At 44.6% G+C, this 15,051-nt stretch overlaps 1 protein-coding gene across 2 annotated transcripts; it reads right to left on the bottom strand.

Moving 5' to 3' along the window:
- Positions 1–1,179: 1,179 nt before the first annotated feature.
- Positions 1,180–11,203, bottom strand: TMEM139 (transmembrane protein 139). Of its 2 annotated transcripts, none has more exons than XM_080987020.1 (3): positions 10,536–11,203; positions 4,254–4,565; positions 1,180–2,835 (listed from the first exon to the last, which is right to left on the bottom strand). In XM_080987020.1, exons 2-3 carry the CDS (start codon positions 4,499–4,501, stop codon positions 2,424–2,426), a joined length of 660 nt encoding a protein of 219 aa, XP_080843146.1. In that variant the 5' UTR covers positions 4,502–4,565; positions 10,536–11,203; the 3' UTR covers positions 1,180–2,423. The 2 variants fall into 2 exon arrangements, with proteins under 2 accessions (XP_080843146.1, XP_080843145.1); XM_080987019.1 differs by lacking the exon at positions 10,536–11,203 and adding an exon at positions 7,893–8,175.
- Between the last annotated feature and the right edge of the window lie 3,848 nt (positions 11,204–15,051).

Raw genomic sequence — 15,051 nt, 5'->3', positions numbered from 1 at the left:
GCTAGCATAAGACTTCTGCTTAACATGAGTCAACAGTGTGATGATGTGCGATGCAGCGGCAAAAGAAAGTGAATGCTAATCTAGGCTGCATCAACAGAAGTATAGTGTCCAGATCAAGCGAAGCCATAGTACTACAGTCATACCTCATGTTACGGACGCTTCAGGTTACGTCTTTTCAGGTTGCGACCCAGAAGTACCAGAAAGGTTACTTCCAGGTTTCGCCGCTAAATCGCGCTTCACGCTTGCGCAGAAGCGCCAAATCGTGCTGCACACCTGCGCAGATACAGCGCTTCAGGTTGCGAACGGGCCTCCAGTACGGATCCCGTTCGCAACCAGAGGTACCACTATACTCTATTCTGCCTTGGTCATACCACACCTAGAAAACTGTGTGCAGTTCTGTGCACCTCAGTTTAAGAAGGATATTGACAAGCTGGAACGTGTACAGAGGAGGGCAACCAAGATGATCAGGGATCTGGAAACCAAGCCTTACGAGGAAAAGGTGCGGGAGCTGGATGTGTTTAGTCTGGAATAGAGGAGACCGAGAAGAGAGAGGACTCCACTGTGGAAGCTCCAATACAACCAGAATTTCCCTTGCTTTGTTGCAGTAAAAGACTCCTAGAGCAGCGTGAGACCCTTTAACTGAAGGGGCACATTTCAACAAAGCTGGATATTGCAATTGGGATGGAACTCCTATATGGTGCTCATTCTATGGTTGCCTGATGCAATGGTGGAGTGGGATGGAGATCAGATTGGGCAAATAGGGTGGTAGAACCCTTCAAAGAATAACCAAAGCCCAATGCACCCAGTGTCTCCTCATGTTTCACATGTGCATATTCATTAGATTTCACTCATTTGGAGATTTCTCTTTAGTTTAAAGAGACTTGCCTGTCTGTTTCTCAGTTACCAGCAATTTTCCTCTTTCTTCTTATAGCCATAAATAAATTTGCAGTGCAAACCCATACTTGCCTGTTCAGCAGTAAATCTGATTTGAGTTCAGCAAGGCTTGCTCTCAGATTAAGTAGACAGAGGGCTGCAGTCAACTGATTTTAATGTGTGAAACTGTGCAGAGGATTGCTGCCTTATTCTAAAGATAGGTGCTACCATGTTTTGTTACTGGGCAAAACATCATCTGTTTAATTTCTGCATGTCAATCAGCTGTTAAAGGTGCCAGAGTGAAGCTGGTAGAACAAAATATCCTTTATTTAATAAAATTTACATACCACTTATCGTAAGAAAATCTCTAAGCAGTGTACAAAAATATAATATAAAATATTGAAATTATTGATAAAAACAGATAGTTAAAAACATTTAAAAGATTATTAAAATCAACAGTAAATCCCTTGGATATCAATGGAATTTGCTTCCACATCTGGAAGTGGATTCACCCACACCCTGTAACCTGGGAGAATAGTCTCAGTTTGCCTTTGGATTGGGTCAGCCCTATGTCTGTCCATTCTGGACCCAGTTTCAGATGACTAAATACAGCAACACACTCATCTTTACCCATTTTTCCATTCCATCTCCAGGCTTCCATACTCTCCTGTCCCTTGGCCTGTCATCTGTTTTTGACACCCAGTAGCGTACATGATATGTTGGACAATAAACACAGTTGTTAAACAGATTGTCCTGTTTTCAAGTTTCTTAAAGTTATACTGTTTGCAATGTTGAGGAAAAGACTTGGTCAACAGATCACTTCCATCAGTTGGTAGCCTGGCTGCAATAGATTTACAGACAGATTTTCTGTGATCACATTATTTCATAAATTCTTTCATTACAGCATTCCTTGGTAATCAGCTAGTATGTTTCTTAAAAGGGCAGGAAGCAATTGCATGTCTCAGCAACGTTATTCAATTGAACACAATCAATGTTCATGATTTTACATATTTACAAATTCACTGTTCTGCACATAATATGCAGTTTGTTCCACAATAAAGAAATATGGTTTGAGTAAGTGCTATTTTCAGAAGCTGAATTCCTTATTAATCTCAGTTTGCAAACTCTCAGACTCAAAGCTTTTAAACAGGTTTTGGAAATCATTAAGATGTGGTTCGTAGTTTTGATCCCAGATTTGCCCTCTCAGTTTATTTGGTTTCAGATGTGGTTATTTAAAAAAAAAAAGGAGCAGCAATCATTACACCAATCAGTTCAGCCTTCTTTAAAGCCAGCTTCCAAGCAGCCTACGCTGTAAGCCCAAGAACATTCTGGAAACGTCAGAAAACACAAGTTCGTTTTTTTATATACTGTATATTTGTATTTCCCATGAGAAATTCAGACCTGTATGTGCGCATTTCTCAGGAGAGTTCTTAAAAAGCGGGTACAGCAGCTAACATCTTGCACACAGGCCATGTTTCTCATATCGCATGGATTGCAACAGGACGACCACCAAAGAAAGTCTGACGAAAAATGTCCACGGTGCACCGTTCTCATAGCCTGGAGGGCTGAAATTCTTCTTCAAGGACCTCCTCCACTGTCGCGTTCTCATAAGCAGGAGGGGGTGTGAGGGGCTCCGGACGTTCTGCCCGCTCTTCAACACCTTTGAGTTCATGGGTATCCGAGACAAATCGCTGCAGTTTTGGTGGCATGAGCAACCTGAGGCGGAACCGGGACTGTAGATCTGCCTCCGAGGCACGCCGTGGGCCTGGTGCCACCGAAACACTGAACGCCTCGACCACAGTCTCTCCGTGGGCAGGAGGCTCAATGACCACGCTGTACGGAGGGGGCTCCACTGGGGTTGCCCCTGGGCTGGAGGTGATGGTCCAGATGGTTGGTCCCGATAAGTAGCCAGTAGTCACCACCTCCTCATATGCCGGTGCTTCATAGGCCTCATTGTCTATGCTGGTAAAAGAGAGGGGAAGTAGTTAAAAACACAAATCATTATAATAGCTCCATACTTTCCACAAAGGAGGATTCTCTGTGCTCTCAGCAAACAAGAATATCTACCATATTCAAGCAATGGGATCATCAAGGGCATTCTGGCCCCCACAATCACAGGCCTCATCTGCACTGTGCATTTAAAACAGTACGATGCCAGATGTGTGTGGTATAAATAATAAAAGTAGTAGTATTATTAAACAGTGAGGGCTTCCCCCAAAAGAATTCCAGGAACTGTATCTTGCCAAGAGTGCTGAGAGCTGTTAGGGAACTCCTACTCCTTTCACTGGAGCTATAGTTCCCAAACTTTGCTGCAGAGAAGGAGTGACTATTAAACCTACTGTAGATTTTGATAGACTTTTAGGGTGCTTCCAGGTAGAATCCCACCCCCAAATAACAAATCCTTTCACTCTTGCCCCTGGCTTTCTTGAGGCTGGTTCAGATGCAATGGCAACTCATGGTTCTCATTGCTTTTAACAACCAGCCACAAGCAGTTTTGTTAATATGATCCTGCAGTCCTCCACTGGGAATATTTCATACAATGCATTATTTGTTTCACTGACCCAAGATGAGGTGGTAACTGGTAGCTCAGGGGAGTTTTTAAGACTTTAGGCCTAAGTCAATGGAGAATATATCAATTACAAGCTATTTGCCACTACAGTTAAGTAGAATCTCGAGCCATTGTAGCTAAACAGCTGAGAGCTAATATACCTCAGAATGGGCTGTTGCCTTCATGATCAGCTTGTAGGCTTCCCAGAATTGTGGTTGGCCACTTGGAGTGTTGGTTCTGACCTTTAAAGCCCTAAACCCCCATCGTTCAGCCCAGACACGGAGGTCCAGCGCCAAGGGTCTTCTTCCGTTTACCTCACGGCGAGTAGTGAGGTTACAGGAAACCAGGCAGAGGGCCTTCTTGGAATGTCCTCCCATCAGATGTCAAGGATATAAAGAACTACACAACTTTTAGAAGACACCTGAAGGCAGCCCTGTATCAGGAAGTTTTTAATGTTTGACGTTTTATTGTGTTTTTATATTTTGCTGGAAGCCACCCAGAGTGGCTGGGGAAACCCAGCCAGATGGGTGGGGTATAAACGATATTATCATCAGCATGCAGAACAAACAGATCCATGGTCTGATTTGGTCATGCTCTTTTCATGATCTACCACAGGCTTTCTCAACCTCGGCCCTCCAGATGTTTTTGGCCTACAACTCCCATGATCCCTAGCTAGCAGGACCAGTGGTCAGGGATGATGGGAACTGTAGTCTCAAAACATCTGGAGGGCCGAGGTTAAGGAAGCCTCATCTACCACAATCTGCTCTTTGTATAGACTACCTCTAAAGGGTCAGCATATGGAAAGGAGAGGAAAGTAGACGCAGCTGCTTACCCAGCCTGACTTTGTCTCCGCGAGCCTGGATTATTTTCTTCCGCTGGATTGCGTTGCTTCAGGTAGAACTCCACTGCCAAACTAATGAGGTAGCCAAGCAAACACAGACCCCCCACTGCAATGAAGAAAAATCCAACGGGGTTGATGTCAGTGGAGAGGGCCAGCATGGTTATTCCAATGAGAAGCGTGGCGGTGAACAGCACCATTAACGTTTGACGGAGGCTCTTCCAGTGTGACGCGGATAACATGGCAGAGGGAATGGTAAGCGTGGCAGTCAATGCGAGAAAGCTGGGCAGCGGCAAGAATGGGCATCTGTCAAAGAGATGAAAGGCAGTGATGCTGATGAAGAGACACGGGCACATGCGACTCAAGCACACGGCAAGCAAGGGTCTCAAATGACACGCCATGTGCAAGCCAAGTACCTGATGACATGAGTGCAAATATATACAGGCAATCATCCCAATGAAGTAACCACTTAGAGCTACTGAAGCGCTAGCCCTCATCCAGGATAAATATACAACATAATGAAGGATTAGGGCAGGGGTAGGGACATCACCTTGCCCACAAAGGTCCATATAGTTAAAGCTATGGTTTTCCCAGTAGTGATGTATGGAAGTGAGAGCTGGACCATAAAGAAGGCTGATCACCGAAGAATTGATGCTTTTGAATTATGATGCTGGAGGAGACTCTTGAGAGTCCCATGGACTCCAAGAAGATCAAACCTATCCATTCTTAAGGAAATCAGCCCTGAGTGCTCACTGGAAGGACAGATCCTGAAGCTGAGGCTCCAGTACTTTGGCCACCACATAAGAAGAGAAGACTCCCTGGAAAAGACCCTGATGTTAGGAAAGATTGAGGGCACAAGGAGAAGGGGATGACAGAGGACGAGATGGTTGGACAGTGTTCTCGAAGCTACCAGCATGAGTTTGACCAAACTGCGGGAGGCAGTGGAAGACAGGAGTGCCTGGCATTCTCTGGTCCATGGGGTCACGAAGAGTCGGACACGACTAAATGACTAAACAACAACAAAGGGAACCTTTGGCCTGGGGCTCAAATGTGGCCCTCTGTATCTGGCCCCTGGGACTCCCCAAGCTATACCCTCTCACCCCAAGCCATACCAACCCTCCTCAACTACTTTTGCCTACTGGGACTGAGATAATTCCTCTTGCTGGATGGATGGAGAAACGTGTGTGAGCCTCTGGTTGTGAAAACAGCTGACTTTTTCATGGCTGGAATGTGGTCTCTGTTGCTCCACCTGCCACTAGTATGTGGCTTCCGCCCTTGAGCTGAAAGACATCCCTCATTCCTGGAATAAGGAGGATGAGTGGAGAGCTTGCTCTTCCTTAGACTTCACTCTTGTGCAACTGTGGAGAAGCTTTGGCTTGCCAGATGATGCCAAACTCCAACTACCATAATCCTTGGCCATTGGCCATACTTGCTAGGGCTGATGGGAGCTGTAGTTTAGCAACATCTGAAGGGCCAAAGGTTCCCCCCCCCATGCCCTAGTGGGTTCTCAAAGGAAGAGATGATAGATAGATAGATGATAGATAGATAGATAGATGATAGATAGATAGATAGATAGATAGATAGATAGATAGATCAGATGAAAAATGTTAGGTCACAGCTGAGTGAAAATAGATACCTTTGAATAAAATTGTGCTGTTACTTTAAAGGGCTACATGAGTGCTCCTGTGGATATCTAGATAAGCAAATATATTCTAATATATAATTTTAAAGCTAAAAACTGGTCCAAAATTGCTGCGAACGCTAGGAATTGGAAGTGCCATCTGGTCTTCAACTGGTGGGTTGGCAACCCAAGTGGCCCACAGGGGTCATTTAACCGGCCCACAAGCCGCCCCTGAACCGAGCCACGAGTCCCCCTGTGCTGTGCTAAACCGGTGCAGCGCGGCACGGGGACTCGCTTCCATGGTGGTGGAAATCACATCTGCACAGACACAGACACCGGAAATCGTGGGCGGGCGCGCTCATGCGCATGCTCATGCGCGCACACAATCTGGCCCACAGAGGGATCTCCACTGGACTGAACCGGCCCAGGTGAGGTAAACCTTGCCAACCCTGGCCTAATCTAAGGTGGGTTGCAAAAACAGCACTACCACCACACAAATAGATTGTTGGGGTTTTTTTAAGCAATTTTTTAAAATTAAGAAATTAGCCCCTGCATGCATGATTGGGTTAAAAGTGGTCTGATAAGGCTGAAAACTACTGATCCTAGTAGAGATCCGTGATAGTCATGCTAAGATGCAGACAAAAGACCAAATGCAGCACTGGTTGCACTTCAGAGAACTAATTCCAGCTTTCCTTGTGGAACCTGAAGTGCAACAAAGGCACGCTAAACTGACCCTAGGAAGATACAAGAAATAAGCAATGGCCAACAACAGCATTTCAACATAGCTTTTTGCGTCTCTCAAAAGGTATAATATCACACATAGCCATGAGGACATACCCAATATGCAATATGCATCGGACAAAAGGAATGTGCTGCCAGGACAAATTCCAAGCGACTCAAGCAACTACACAGAAAAACATAGGGTGGTGTTCAACTAAGCTTTACTTGGAGTAGACTTGTTGAAATTAATGCACCTATCTCAGTATGTTTGTTAATTTCAATGGCTCTAAGTTGAATGCCACCCACATATTTCAGAACAAATCCCACACAACGATCACATTGTGTGAGACTTCCCAACATCATTTGTCCCTCTTTTCTATCTATCCATCCATCCAAAATAGCTAATTGGACTTGCCAATGGGGAAGATAGGTTTATGTTTTCTCAACGGCTGGGGAAGCTCATTCTTCACAGCCTGGAATCTCTCTGCTCCTTTGAAAGGCAGCACCTTTGGGCTAGTGGGATGGGCAAGTTTGAAAGCCAATGCAGGCAGAGCCCGGTAGAAAGCTGACACAGCTGTGGGTTGACTAAAGATAAAATCACAGTGGGGTGCAGTTTTCGCTCTGGGAATCTGGCGCAAGATCAGTGGTTCTGCTGCGCGCTGCAGGAATCCCCTTGCTTCCCATATGTTCTGTCTATACATTTAAATTGTAAATAAAAAACATGAAGACGACGTTGTAAGTCTCCTATGCTGCTTTACCCAAGAGAAATGAAACCAGGAGACCCTAGGGGGTCTGTGAATGGGCTTCAGGGGGTCTGTGAACCAGGCAAAAAAAAAGGTAAACAGGTGAAAAAAATTCCAGTGCAATAAATAATAATCATAGAGGGACGCGGGTGGCACTGTGGGTTAAACCACAGAGCCTAGGGCTTGTCAATCAGAAGGTCGGCGGTTCGAATCCCAGTGACGGGGTGAGCTCCCGTTGCTCGGTCCCAGCTCCTGCCAACCTAGCAGTTCGAAAGCACAAAGTGCAAGTAGATAAATAGGTACTGCTCCAGCAGGAAGGTAAACGGCGTTTCCGTGCGCTGCTCTGGTTCGCCAGAAGCGGCTTAGTCATGCTGGCCACATGACCCAGAAGCTGTACACCAGCTCCCTCGGCCAATAAAGCGAGATGAGCACCGCAACCCCAGAGTCAGTTACGACTGGACCTAATGGTCAGGGGTCCCTTTACCTTTTAAATAATAATCATAATAGTTTACTTATACCCACTGCAGATAAAAAAGCAGAGAGGCTCACCCAGTCTGATTTAACTGCATCCTTTGCTCCCCAGGTGAAATAAATGGCTCTCTAACTTTGGCTTCACTTGCATGTTCACAGCACAGTCATGTTGTTCCCTTTGGTGTCTGACAGCAACACAAGCCCTTTTAAACAGCTCCTTTCGGGCAAGCTTGCATGGTCATCATGAGGCAGGCTGTGCCACTCATGGACATTGCTCCTTTCAGGCTACAGGGAAATCCCATATGGAAGAAGTTCTGCTATTGGCCTCTGTTTTGCACTAATAATAGCTTTCTTACTGGACTCTCGTTTCCCATGCCTTTAAAAAAAAACACCACCGAAGCTCTGTGTGTTCCTGAGCCTAGCAGCAGTGCAGGAAAATTCCACTCTGCAGAGTCAGAGACGGAAGGTGCTTGCAAAAACCCAAACAAAGGACAGAGGAAGAAAAGGAAGTGAATAAGAAAAAGGAAGAAAGGGTGGGGAGGGGTGGCAGGAGTTGTCTGAAAAAATTATCTGTCTCTCAGCTGCAGTACCCTTTCCTGGTATCTCACCTTCATGAACCAGCGTAATAACAACAACAACAACAACAATAATAATAATAATAATAATAATAAATAAATAAATAAAAATAATAATTTTGTTGGAAGCCACTCTGGGGGGCTTCCAACAAAATATTAAAATACAGTAACCTATTAAACATTAAAAGCTTCCCTAAAGAGGGCTGGCTTCAGATGTCTTCTAAAAGTCTGGTAGTTGTTTTTCTCTTTGACATCTGGTGGGAAGGCATTCCACAGGACGGGTGCCATTTACTAGATACATTTATCTAGCATATATATATATATATATCACATATGATATATATATATATCATATATCCAACAACACACTTCCATAGACAATAAACATGGATACAACCCTAGATTCTGAAGGATGGAGGGGAGATAGAATCATAGAATTGCAGAGTTGGAAGGTATCCCAGGGGGGGTATCACCTTGTCCAACCTCCTGTAATGCCGTCCCAGGGTAGGCTTGAACCACCAACAGCCAGAAACTTTGACCCCCTATGTACATGCAGCTGGAAATTCCGGAGATTTTTACTATAGTCAATCATCTGATTGAACAGACAAGCAGCTTTTTGACTTTAAACTAGCTCACATGCTCAGTAGGATTAACAGCTGTAGTTTTGTTTTTTAAAACACACACACACACAAAACCCACTTTCAGAGTGTCTCTAACTGTGTATCTTCCAATTGCGTTTAGGCTATCCAAGATGGCTGAGAAATGGTCATGTAAGCATCATACATGGTATGAAACAAACACTTGAGCAAAAGAAAGCCCAAGCGAATCCAAACATACCTATAATTAACATAATTATGATAATTAATGTGGTGTAGTGGTTAGATTCGAACGAAGACCAGGGAGGGAGCTGTGAGTTCTGAACTCTTCTCAGCCATGAAAGTCACCAGGTTACCTTAGACCAGTCACCATCGCTCAGCCTAAACTATTGTGGAGGGGAGGTTGCTAAACACCACGTTCCTTAAAGAAGGTAAAGGTAAAAGGACCCCTGACCATTAGGTCCAGTCACAGACGACTCTAGGGTTGCGGCGCTCATCTCGCTTTACTGTCCAAGGGAGCTGGTGTTTGTCCGCCGACAGCTTCTGGGTCATGTGGCCAGCATGACTAAGCCACTTCTGGCGAACCAGAGCAGCATACAGAAACGCTGTTTACCTTCCCGCTGGAGCAGTACCTATTTATCTACTTGCACTTTGAGGTGCTTTTAAACTGCTAGGTTGGCAGGAGCTGGGACCGAGCAACGGGAGCTTACCCCGTGGCGGGGATTCGAACCGCCAACCTTCTGATCGGCAAGCCCTAAGCTCTGTGGTTTAGACCACAGTGCCACCCATGTGCCTTAAAGAAAGGCACATTAAATTGTAAATATGTATATATTATAAATGGATCTATTTACACACAGAGAGCCAAATCTTCACTAATTAAAAATATAGCTCATCTTAAATCATGGAAAACTGTTTTAAATCTTAGCAATAGTATTCAAAACGTACCGTAACACCAATTTCTTGGTTAACCTTTAAGATACATTGCATTTATGATTCATGGTTATTGCTGCAATGTAACAATGAAGCATGCATATATTATCAATGACAGCTCACAGCCTCGTGCTTTGAGATGCTGTTAAATCTGTATATTAAAAAAAAAAAGCTTAAGAAGTACTGTAATAATGATGACGGAAGACAAAAGTGGCAACAGTAGTTTGGAAATGCTGACTCAACTTTACAGGAGTAGTTAGTTTCGTGGGTTTGTGCTTTTTTCCTCCCTATCTACCAATCAAGCTTGTTCATAATTCAGGCTGTAAACCTAAACAGGCTTAGTAGAGAGTAAACCACACTAAGCACAGCTTACTCCCGAGTAAATATAAATGTGATTGCAATGTCTGAGCACCAGCTGACTTCTTGCACAGGACAGAATGAACTATACTCAGGTCATTTAAAGCTTTGTAAAAGGATTCTAATGCTAAACAGACACACACATGTGACCGATGCTCTCAGTATTTTTCATTTTACTTTGTCGCATGCATGTACACACCTCACAAGCAACACTCACACAAGTCTCTGACAGCAGCAGTCCCTGACCAGCCCTGGTCACTCACCAAACTTGGATGCTTTGCACCAGCCTCAGCCATGAGGTCTTCCCTCCTGTGGTCATCCCCAGGTAACTGACTGCAAGCTCCTTTGCCAGGGCTCCCAGCAAGAAAAGAAACTCCAGCAGCTTCCCGTCTTCACCCTTTAAGGGCACATCCAAACATCCAAGGAGGAAGTTGCGAGTGTAGAAACAGAGAGCTACCCCTTCTTAGATTTCACGATCTTTCCCCCCAAATAGTATTGTCTCCTTTCTTCACGTGAGAACGTTTTTCTTTCCTCTTTTGCCCTCCCAGCTGGGCCTCTTTAAAAGAGCAGGAAGGCAACTGAGGAAATAGGTGGCGTATTGCAAAGAGTGAGTAAGGGGTATGTGTCAATCTGCGTCTCCAGCTTCTTTTTCTTACTGGGGCGAAGATCTCTCTCTCTCTCTCTCTCTCTTTTATCTTGTAGAAAGCCTTCAGTGACACCTCCTTCAACAGGGTGGGGCATTAGGCCCATCCCTAAATCACATGGCATGTACATAACTATTTATGAGCTCTGTAAAGATATAAACTATGTGTTCTTCCCACTACTCAGGTTGCCTGGCAGGTACCGGTTTTAGTTTACACCCTTGACTTCTGTGCTATATGGACAAAGAGGGAATGGAGCTGCCGTCAGGTCAGTAACCTTCCCAGACGACAGCCGAGGCAGAGTGTCTCTGGTGATTTAAGGAAAACACCTGGGGATTAGGAGCACAGAATAAAAGCGGCGAAAGTTCTTGTGAAATTACAGCTGTGTTGTTGAAATCTTGACAACTGGGTGAAGGATCACTGAAATATCACCCCAACCCAGGATCTAAACTTGCAAAAAGAACAGAGCATTAGGGAAGTGATTCAACACTGTAGATCAGTGGCTTTGAAACTTTTTGGCTTCTTACTGGCCAGCAAACAAGCCTTTTCTCTTCACAGAACTGAACTACACGGCACATACTCAATTCCTGAGCTTGGAGTTCCCCAGAACAGTTTGAAAACTATTATCTGAGATGGTTAGCCTTTCCTGGCCTGGATAGGGCTCGTGGGAATTGTATTTCAAAACATCTGAAGGCACCAGGTTGGGGAAGGCCGGTGTAGATTATTATGTTTTGACCCAGCTAATGGGAAAGCCCCACATTCCCTACCTGGTACTATATCTGCACATCAGGAACACTATGAGATGAGTACCAGGAAAAAGCCAGACACTCTTCCTTATGGAGCAATCATGCACACATTTCCATGACGCTGTGCTCACTTCACAGCCTGCTATCCTGCTCCTTGCTAGCAGAAGAGCACTACAATCTGGAGCAGGGGTTTCTCAAACCGCAGGACCCACTTGAGAAAGTTGAAAATTATGGAGGCCCATCAGTCACAAGTTGATGATGCAATGGAAGAACCAGTCACCAAACGGCAGCTGACTCAAGAGTGGAGTTTGGCATAATCAGCTGGCAACTGGTTTACATAATTTTCAGTAATCCCTCTTTCGAAATTGTTTCTGTTTTTCTTAATCCCTCAGTCCTTCCTATTCTCTCTCGGCCCACTGATGAGGTGACTGCCTCAGGTGGCAGAATCCACAGGGCAGCAGATCCCAATGTAGATCTTTTATTTCTTCCTTGTTCCTGATTTAGATATTCACTTCATTCCTGGTGGGGGAGGCACCATTTGGTGGTTTGCTTCAGGTGCCAAAATGTCACATGCCCACATACAATGCATGCAAAGGTATTGCTGTTGCTGTGGAAAGTCCAAACAATAGCAAGCCCTGAGGGATAGCTCCTTTGGTAGAGAATGAGACTTAATCTCAGGTTTATGAGCCCCACATTGGTGTGAAGATTCCTGCATTGAGGGGTTGGATTAGATTACTTTTGCGGTCCCTTCCAATTCTACAATTCTGATTCAAGGTGGCTTATCTAATATTTGAAGAGAGGCTGTGCCATTGAGGTTCACCTCAAAGTTTTCCTTTGGGATAACTTCAGTGGCAATTCTGCCTGGATGTATCCTGTCTCAAAGGCACCAAATGGATTTGTGTGCAACCTGATGTTACATTAACAGGACAAATGAGCCTGTCGTTCTCCAGAAACACCTTTTGGATGGAAAGCATGGGCACGAAAGGAAAACTTCCCCAACAGAATGTGGGAATGATAGCCATTATGTGTTCTTAGCTTAAACCAGATGTACACCAGCAGGGAACACCTCCAAAAAGCGACAAATTTTGTTAAAAACTCTTCAAATGATACACACAACAGGGGAAATGAGATCATACTGTATTCCCTCCTAGGACAAAAAGTTCAGCTGAGGAGTTCTTTTTAGCTATCATGGCTGTGCACCATTTCCTGACAAGTGTAGATCACAAGGGCAACTGAATGAAAACCGAATGCCACCCAGGTAAAAGAAGAGGCAAGGCCATTCATATGCCTGTTGAGGCTCTGTATGTGGGTGACCAAAGCTAATATTTTTATGGTTTTTCATCATGGGAATGTGTTGAAAACACTCCCATGAATGACTGCCCACTTTACAATTCATATTCACTATATGACACATGAAGGGAGGGACACGGGTGGCGCTGTGGTCTAAACCACTGAGCCTCTTGGGCTTTCCAATCGGAAGGTCGGTGGTTCGAATCCCCGTGACGGGGTGAGCTCCCGTTGCTGTGTCCCAGCTCCTGCCAACCGAGCAGTTCAAAAGTACACCAGTGCAAGTAGTGGGAAGGTAAACGGCGTTTCTGTGCACTCTGGTTTCCATCATGGTGTCCTGTTGCACCAGAAGCGGTTTAGTCATGCTGGCCGCATGACCCGGAAAGCTGTCTGTGGACAAACGCCGGCTCCCTTGGCCTGAAAGTGAGATGAGCGCCGCAACCCCACCGTTGCCTTTGACTGGACTTAACCATCCGGGGTCCTTTACCTTTACCTTTATGATACATGGAATAGAGTTGGCTTAGTGTCATAAGTAAGGATGTTAGCTGGGGAGCCCATGGTTCAATTCTGACTTTAGCCAAGAACTCACTAGAACTGTGAGGCTTGGGAAACACTGTTTTTCGTCTCAGCCCCCCTTTCCTTCCTTGTGGGGATAATAATTCTGGCTTATCTTGAAGGGTTGTTGACCATGTATATAAAGCAGACATAAACCACACTGTATCAATGATAAATATTATTATACCAGGCCTACTGTCTTGTAATACAAGTTGGCTGCGTCAGCTTTTAAAAACATAAAAAATATACCAGTGTGCCGTATCTGTGAAGTAGGTCAGCTGCACACTGCTCTGCCCCTAACTTTCCCTCTCTTTCCAGTCACCCATTAATTCTCCACATCACCACTTTCCTAGGCTGCCATTGATTTGCCTTATCTTATCATTTGGGTATCCTGAGGTATTTACCTGGCTCTCAATGGGAGGGTCCTTGGCCCAGCCCATAAATTCCATTACGTTTTTTAGTCAGTGACCAATTTCAAGGCTGCTGTTTCCGTTCTTAAGAAACAGTCGCCACATGCAGGAATGCCTGCCTTTGTTCTTTCTGCCCTAGGCATTTGTACACACTGCGACTTATTTACTCCAGAGCCAGGGCACTACCAACACAGGTTGTTATGTACTAAACTTGGATCCTAGAACAATAGGCAAGTAGGATCCTAGAGGCCACTTTTAAAATGAGGCTGCATTTTAAATTGCATTTTAACCTGTATTTTATTTTATTTTTTTGTTTCCCCTATTATGTTTTTACTGTAATTTTTACTGGTGTTAGCTGCCCTGAGTCAGGGAGGGCAGGGTATAAATAAAATTATTTATTTATTTATTTATTTATTTATTTATTATTACTATTATTACTATTATTAGAATGCAACAACTGATTGGCTTGCAGGAAAAGACCAATTAGGCTCCAGGAGGGAAGCAGAATCAGATGGCACTCATTGTGTAAATAATGTACAGTGGTACCTCGGGTTACATACGCTTCAGGTTACACACTCTGCAAACCTAGAAATAGTGCTTCAGGTTAAGAAATTTGCTTCAGGATAAGAAAAGAAATCGGGCTCCGGCGGCGTGGCAGCAGCAGGAGGCCCCATTAGCTAAAGTGGTGCTTCAGGTTAAGAACAGTTTCAGGTTAAGTACAGACCTCTGGAACGAATTAAGTACTTGACCCGAGGTACCACTGTATATAAAAGCCTAAGGTTGGGGGGGGCAGTTCAATCACTGTTTTACAAGCTGCAATAAAGAGCAGGAAATCATTACAGGACTCCGAGTATATTTCACAGGTGTTGGAAACCAAGCACAGAGCATATTAGCTACAATCCATATGCATCCTGTAGTTCCTCGAAAAATGCTCCCATTTGATGTGTTTTCCCTCAAACCACCTTACATCCGGTTTGAAAACACATGCCGTGGCTGAAGTGTGCACAGTTTTAGCTGCCATTGCACATGGGCAGATGACAACTTCCTTGAATAGGAGTTGTGGGGACCAGACAACAAATCAGGTAATGACCCTGACCCCTCTTTAGTGTGTACAGCTAGTGCAAATGTGTGTGGGGAAAT

This window comes from Podarcis pityusensis, assembly GCF_964106645.2.
Source record: "Podarcis pityusensis genome assembly, chromosome: 17".
Lineage (NCBI taxonomy): Eukaryota > Metazoa > Chordata > Lepidosauria > Squamata > Lacertidae > Podarcis > Podarcis pityusensis.
The sequence above is the reverse complement of the archived record's forward strand: the minus strand, read 5'-3'. Positions and strand labels throughout refer to the sequence as shown.

Excerpts from the sequence above, each read along its gene's own strand:
- TMEM139 (XM_080987019.1), bottom strand. The coding sequence starts at position 7,912 with ATGCAGTTAAATCAGACTGG. Across the intron at positions 4,566-7,892 it reads ATGCAGTTAAATCAGACTGG|ATGCCCATTCTTGCCGCTGC; the intron begins GTGAGCCTCTCT and ends TCTCTTTGACAG. Across the intron at positions 2,836-4,253 it reads CGGAGACAAAGTCAGGCTGG|CATAGACAATGAGGCCTATG; the intron begins GTAAGCAGCTGC and ends CTCTTTTACCAG.